At 40.6% G+C, this 7,660-nt stretch overlaps 1 protein-coding gene across 1 annotated transcript in view; it reads right to left on the bottom strand.

The window, feature by feature from the left end:
* Window positions 1-1,093, bottom strand: part of PATZ1 (POZ (BTB) and AT hook containing zinc finger 1) — a 30,874-nt gene extending 29,781 nt beyond the window's left edge. Inside the window, exon 1 of the mRNA XM_014961132.1 lies at window positions 1,043-1,093. Coding sequence (XP_014816618.1) covers window positions 1,043-1,093 — 51 coding nt within the window. The remainder of the gene's footprint in view (window positions 1-1,042) is intronic.
* Window positions 1,094-7,660: the final 6,567 nt, after the last annotated feature.

Below are 7,660 nucleotides of genomic sequence, written 5' to 3'. Positions count from 1 at the left end.
CCCTCCCAAAACAGCGTTCTTTGTTTTGTTAAAGACAATACTTTTTGAAGTGTTTAAGGGCGCTTTTTTTTCTTTTTTTTTTTTACATTTGCAAAATCAAGCCTAACTAAGAATCCTTGGATGACCCATTCATGCTCCGGTATCGTCACTTCAACTATTCCGTGGAAAATACTGAACTTGGTGCATGCGAGGGCATCACAAACTACAGAGCCTCCCAAGAGCTCGAACCCAGCACTTGAATTAAACAGTGGTGGAACTGAAAAAGCACTCTGGGTACTGATGTGCAAACGAGCACACCGAGCTTCCAACTTCCAAAATGCAATATTACATTAACGCTTAAGGCCACGCAGTGCCCTCAGCCTGTACTCAGCCAGATTTCTCCTGCTTTTGAGAGGAACCGTTTGTCTCCACCGCGGGCAGAGCACTACCAGTAGCTTGTGTGTGCACACACCCTGATAGGAACACACGTTTGTAGAAATCTGAGGTTGTGAGTGGCAGCGAGGCTGACGAACCCAGCTCAAACACACCGTATTATATAGATAATAGAGCGCTCACGTTCTGTTAAGTCTGTTTGTGTGCCGCAGACACAAGAGCTGTACTTGCCACAGTGAGGAGAAGGATTACATTTAAGCATACTGGCCAGGCTGCGCACGCACACATACACACACACACACACACAGAGCAGTTAAAGAATCTGGAATCTGCTTATCTTTCCTAGTGGCTTTGGTCAGTTGTGCGCCTTTCCCCCCAGTGGTTTATTAATTTGCTTTCTTTTAGTCCCCAGGCTCCTGACATGGTTTCTGCTTCCTATTTCAGTTCCCTCCTTGCCTGTTCTTTGTCTCTCCTCCAGGCAGGGGGAGGGGGGGGGGTCCTGCTGCTCTCACTGCACTTTCCTCAGAACTTTCTCCAGTTGCCATGGAATGTTCTGGTTTCAGCTTCCAGCCCTCCCGATTGAAAAAGCACCATCCAACACACCCTGCCTGCTCCTTTAGGTAAATGCTAAGTATTCACCCCAAAGTATGGCTGTTTCATGGCAACTGACCCACTCACACTTGCCATGAGGACGCCCGATCAGCATGCTGGGAGCTCCCATTCTGAGTGCTTGCTGGGTGCTCGTTAAAGATGACCGCCAGCGTGTTGCATCCCAAGGAAATCACAAGGAGCCCAACAAATCCCTTTGCCTTAGCCCCTCCACGCTCTCACATGGTAGAGGCTGGATCTCTCCTTTTAGTCCTTTCACCCTTGCTGTGCTGGCCTCCCCCACCTTAGGGCTTCACCACATTTAAAGGACCGCTTCTCCTAACCCTTTCTGGTCCCAAACTTGCCCTGTCCCAGAATACCAGACTATCAAAGCAGTCATTCAACTGGAGTTTGTTACAATGTAGCCAAATTTCTTCTATTTGCAAATACACAGTTTGTGCCATACTGAGACAAAATTTGGGTCATCATTCAGTACAAACAGACTTGGAAGGTGAAGTTCCCTAAATTGAATGTGATGACTAAATGTCATTTCCCCATACTTAACCGTGGAAATGTACAGGTATGATTACCTTTGAACTCATTTATCATCACAACTAGGTAATTACTGTCTTGAACACAAAGTTCCAGATGATGTGAAAAATAATTTTAAATTTGAACTTAAAAATTTACCTTTTTGGCATATAGAATTTCCTCCCCTTTTCAGATGATTCCTAATCTGTTTTCTCTGACATCTTCTGCACTAGGATCTGCTGAACTTCTTTTGAATTCATTCTCTTTTAAATAAAGGCATTTTCCTCAGCTACTTTATTCAGTTTCTCACTATTTCCTGTCTCACTTCTGCTCATGGGAATTCCTGAGCTGTCCCTAAATGTTTTGCAGCTGTCTGATCCCTGCTGAAGCACTTTGATTGGTATTTCAATAGCGTTAAAAATCCTCTTTTGCTCTGAACATGTGTGTACCATTTGGGACTGTACACTGTACATCGCTCACTTCACTGCAGATCAATTGCTACTGGCCTTACTCAGAAGTGCAGACCTTAAATTGGTCTGCAAATGATAGGAGGTAACAAAAGACTGTGTTACAGTCAAATCTATTTTTAAATATATTTGGGTATATGTTAATTATACTTGAGTCATACCTATTTGTCAAACATTCTCAACTCGTGCATCTGTGCAGGTCTTGAGGTTACTGACATTTTTCAGCATAGTCTCCACTACTACACTCTTTAGGAAGGTTAGTTAGTCACTATTTCACATAGATTATTATGTTAAGCAGAGACATTTCTACACAGCCCTTGTGCCAGATAATTCAGTCACATGAACCATTTCCTTTTTCAGTGTGTTCCACAGAAATACATAACATTGCGCATTTCATGGCACACTTGCAATTTCAGTGAGTAGCTGTCAGTTTTCCTGAGCTTTCACTGGAATTTTAATTAACTGCGACCAATCTAACAAGCAATTAATTCAGCATTCATTACTTGTTAGGTTGATTATTACTTAAATTCAGTTTTTAAATCTTGCTCAATTTTTTATTGGGAATCATCCCATGAGAATGCTAACCCAGCAGCAAGGATTCTCAGACTTGGAGGTAGCACAGTTTCCTCTGTGATCCAGACATGGGTTAGCAATTTGTCAGCTTTCTCCTCTAGAAGCAGACAAACAATTCTCTTGTTTAAAAATACCTAGCATTCCCACAAAAATTACAGCAACTGCTAATAGGGAGGTGTATGATGCTACAAAATGTATGCAGCAAGAGTTATTTTAAAAAGGGAAAACTGCACTGCGTTCTTTTCTTCTTTTTCATCACTCTCCTCACTGCACTCACGCGCTGTGTAGTCCATCTGTTGCACTGCAGCCCACGACAAAGTCTGGGGAGCTGATGCTAAACTACAGAACTTTTTGTTGTTAAACTAATCTAAGACAGTCTTGGAAGCCAACCTTTGATACTTAATCTCCCTTTTGTTCCCCTCATTTCCTCACTCTGCCCAGTTTAACTTATTCTAGACTGCCTGGAACCAAATCAACCTTAGCCATTCAAAACAAGATTGCCACATTAAGGATCTGGTCAAAATGGGAATAGAACCTGGGATTCCATCCATAGAACCATCCCCCATCCGTGGGGACTCCCCATGAATCAGGCACCCTCGCCCAGCTAAGCAAACCTGACAGACAACTTTCTCATGTAAAACATACATTACAATACAATCCTAAACATGCAATGCAAGTAGTGAACGTTTGGTATTCACAGATTAACAGGTAAAATACTGTGCTGTCCAGAGAAAGACAGCTTCTCCATAAATACCAAGTAAACTGGCATAAAAAAGTTAATCCAGGAAGACAACCAAGAATGGATACATCTGTATTTCTTAAAACGTTCAAAAAAATAGCACAACTTTCTTTCTATTGCCTCAAGTGTCAATTAGATTGTGAATTTCATCAACTTCCAGAGTCACATCACCTCAGGCAATCGGTATTATAGTTCCATTGAAGGCTCAGTACTATGGATCTCAAAAATCTTACCTTTTGATAGCGAGCCCCCAAATCTCTTTCCTCCAAACAGGTACGAGGCTGGCCCTTAGTCACCTCGTTATAACCGCCTTAAAAAGGTCTGTCTCTTCTTCAGCATGAGCGGTTCTTCCCTGAAGTAAGATAATAAGGTTAATTAGCAGCCAGTTCTCAAAACAAAGTACAAATTGGGGAGTGTGGGGAGGTAAATTTGCAAAATTGTAAAAATTGCAGAACAAAAAAAAAATCTCAGAAAAATCACCTTAAAATGAATGGATTCTCTGTATGCCTTAACTTGCAGTGACCCTCCTTTCATGAGGGAACTCTGGCAAGTTGATTCCGTATTTCTTAAAGTGATAAGTACTCAGGTTGAGGTTATAATTCGATACAGATTAGTGATGATTTTTAAGGGGATATGAGCCTTCTTTCACCTGCAATCATGATTTCATTTCCTCCCACTTTTTAAATCCTGCAGAAATCCCCACTGCTAAGCTAGAAATGTAGTCCCCAGCAAGTCAGCAAACACATGAGGCATTAGCGCTGCTGTTTGCCAGTATATTCTACAGCTTCTGTCAGAAAGTGAATTACCAAAACCACAAGTGCTGCACTGCCAGAGTGGCTCTTAAGCTAAAATGACCTTCTCAGTGCACTGTGAATTGACTTGATATCCACAAGCCATTGAAGTTATTTATTAGAATAAAAAGGAGGAAAATAATAATAAAAAAAAATTACAGAATACCTAAATAAGCAAGCACGCACTGCTTATTTTTAAGAAGGGTCTTTATGTGATGTCAATGAAGCATACACTACACAAGTTATCATGATTAATTTCATACTCACAGTTTTTACCATGTATTTTACAATGATAAATTTCACATGGTTATCCAAAAGACTTGCAAGCCTCTTCTCAACATACTTAGTTTGCGTCTCACGTAAGTAAAACTCTAATTCAAGCTAAAATAATACCAGCTTCTGAAATAATTTCAGAATTTGTCCCACAATGAAGCAGCATATTTAACATTGGTAGTTTGACAGAAAACACACTAAGTGTATTAACTACTCAGCTCTTCTATTGAAGAGATCTACAATTATCATACTTGCAGGGCAGTGCTATGGAAACATGAAAGTTTCAATCATTCTGCAGCAACTGCACATTCCTGTTGTGCAAAAATAAAACTGAGGCACAAGTAAAGGAAATTACTTGCTTAAAATCAATGAGTCAGCAGGACTGGAGTGCGTAGAATATGAATTTCTGAAACCTGTATTTGCTATAGCCCTCCATCATTCAGATCTTGCTAATGAGGTATGTGCCATTTCAGTCACATTCCTGTCATTGTAGCTTGATGAAACATAAACTCCTGGTTTTTTCCCCATCACTGATTCCATACTGTGTCATGTTTCTTAATTGTTTGATGAGAGAGCCTTTATTTGAGGTGCAGTTTTCCTGCATTTTCTAAATACCCTGTAGTATATTGCTTTCCTTACCCTATTAAAAATTTTATTAGAAAAGTGCTTATGTTATATACTTTAAATTCATCAGTTAGTAATTCATATGACTACTTGATCACTTGGGCTTTTTTACTCCCTATTTGAATCTTTGGTGTTGTCTGACATAGTAGGCAGTTGGCCACCTGAGAGATTGAGTCTGCAACTGTTGTGCAATACACAGCCTTTGGAAATATGCCCTCTCTTGCACTTCACCTAGATTTCCTAAATGGAATTACCTCAATTCAAAAAATGTACACCTATAGTTAAAAAACAAAATGGCAATTCACATAGTCCATCAGCGCCCACTGTAAACCTAAACTAACCTTTGATTCAATCTCATTCTCTTGCATCTCCTTTCATTTTCTCTCAGGTTCCATTGGGGGCTTTTTCCTCTTTTGACGTTATATCTAATTTTATAGTAATATTTTCCTTCATTTTCCCCTTCTCTGACTTTTTTTTTTTTCCTAAATAAAGTTTTATCATTTTGTCTCCATTTTCTAGCTTTGACTGCTATCTCAGAGGACATAATTCATCCATTCCCAACTACCCACCTTTCAGTCACTTTCCCAGTTGTCACACCTAACTTCCCATAGTAACAACCAGCCAATTCTCCAAGTGCCACATCCACCTTTTTACTAAAAAATTCACAACAGTCACCACAGTAAATAAAAGTAATGACACCCTATTCACAACCTGGAACCAATCGCTTTTGAACAAGCCTTTCTGAAGTGTAAAAGAGGGTGCTATTATAAACTACTTTAAATATTCTAACCAATTAGAAAGTGTTAATTTGGCTAGGAAAAAAATAATCAGACAAATTATCATTATTAATTGAACTCTTACTCTCTTCAGGTCATTAAGGACAATACTCAACACTTAAGAATTTTTTTTGGTGTCTAAATTCCTTATAGGATCTTTGCTGGAGTAACTTTTGGGAAAAAAAGATTTCAGAGCAGTTGTGCATTAAGAAAACTATGACTACCTACATTAGGAAAAAAAAACCCACCCGGTACCTCAATTTTCATACCAAATATTTTATTGGCTTCTTTGTTCATTCAGCCCCCAGTTGGAAAAATAATTTTTACTTAGATTCAATATATGGGATTTGGCATGAGTTTGTAAGAACAATTATTGCTAGCAACAAGTTCTGCAGTTAGCCATTACCACCTGAAAATATAAAGGTGGTTTTAAACCCTGATTGACCATTCAGAATTTGCTTTTTTTTCCCCTCAGTGTTTTTCCTATCACTAATAGTCCACAAATGTGCACTGATTCTATAGCTGAATTCAGCTGAGGTATAAACAAGTCTGATTCCACCTGAATTAAGTAAGAGCACATTTATAGCAGGACCAAATCTGCCACGTCCCATGTTAGAAACAGATCCTGTGCACCAGGAATAATTAGAAAACCACAAACAAATAAATAGTGGTAGGTGCATTTATATTTACACTAGCTTAGCTGAGTTAACATTACCAAGAATAGTAATCCTATTTTATTTGAGATTCTATTTTGGTATGCTCTGTATAAGCTTATATTAATGACAGTTCCTACTATAAAGAGTTTATGACATTAAGTGCTGCTTTTTTTAAGACAAGACGAGGGGATATGCAGAGGCAGAAAGAGAGAGCAAATAGCAGTGTGGTTTCCACTGCACCACCACTCTCCTTTTCTTTTTTCTTTTTACTGTGAGTTAAAGACGACTTCATGGTCTGTAACAATTCTGAAAATTATTAAATTCTGTCTGAAGACATGGCAGGTGGTTCTGCTAGTATCATTAGAACCACTTCTACGGTATAGGCCCAGGAGAGTACATGTTTGTTTAAAAAACATGTTAAATTTTACATTTAGATATGTCATATAAAACCAGACTTTGTAATAAATTGAGACGGAAAAGCCTTTCTAGAAGAGGAATATGGAGAAATTTGTTTATATAAATGATTCCAATTCAGGTAAAATATGACAGGAAAACAAACTTGGAGACTCTAAAATCCTGAAAACTTATGAAAATGCAGTTCCTTACATCATGAAAATACTTTTTGTTCCAAATCCAACTGTTCGGCTTCTTGTGATACTGTCAAAAGCTGGAGATAACTCGGCTCTTTAAAGTTTGAAGGGGCCATTTGAAAAACAAATCCCTTATCTATTTAATTAGCCTGCATTCGATGGACAGTTACACAAGTCCCTGGGGCAAAGTGGTATGGTCTGGGCTCAGCTGAAAGGAGCCGTGAGAAAGCCTCAGTGTGGAAGCCCTGGTTTTACAGAGCACCAGGCTCTCCTAGGAGCAGTGTAGCAGCTCTACCCGACCCAGCCGGGCTGTGGAACACAAATGCACATCTACACACCTGGTGATGAGCAGTACTGCAAGCGGACTGCACGGGAGACCAGGGCGGCGGCGGATCCCCTGCCTGTGCTGAAACGCCAGGTCCAGTTTAACCACCGGGAAAGGCAGGGGCCGCCTCCCCTCACGGGCGGCGGGTACCAGGGCTGGGCGGGCAGCCCGCCTCACCACACAGCCCTCTTCCCTCGCACCGCCACAGCCTCTCGCCCACCTTTTCTCTCACACAACCTCAGCCTCACGCCACACTCGGTCCCAGCACCACAACGCCGGGGCTTCCCCTCACAGGCGACGGGGCCTCCCCTCACAGACGAGCCCCTCAGCCTCACAACGGCCGTTACCCCCCACC

This window comes from Calidris pugnax, unplaced genomic scaffold (genome assembly GCF_001431845.1).
Source record: "Calidris pugnax isolate Ruff unplaced genomic scaffold, ASM143184v1 scaffold32, whole genome shotgun sequence".
NCBI lineage: Eukaryota > Metazoa > Chordata > Aves > Charadriiformes > Scolopacidae > Calidris > Calidris pugnax.
Note: the sequence above shows the minus strand (reverse complement) of the source record. Positions and strands in the feature narration are given on the sequence as shown.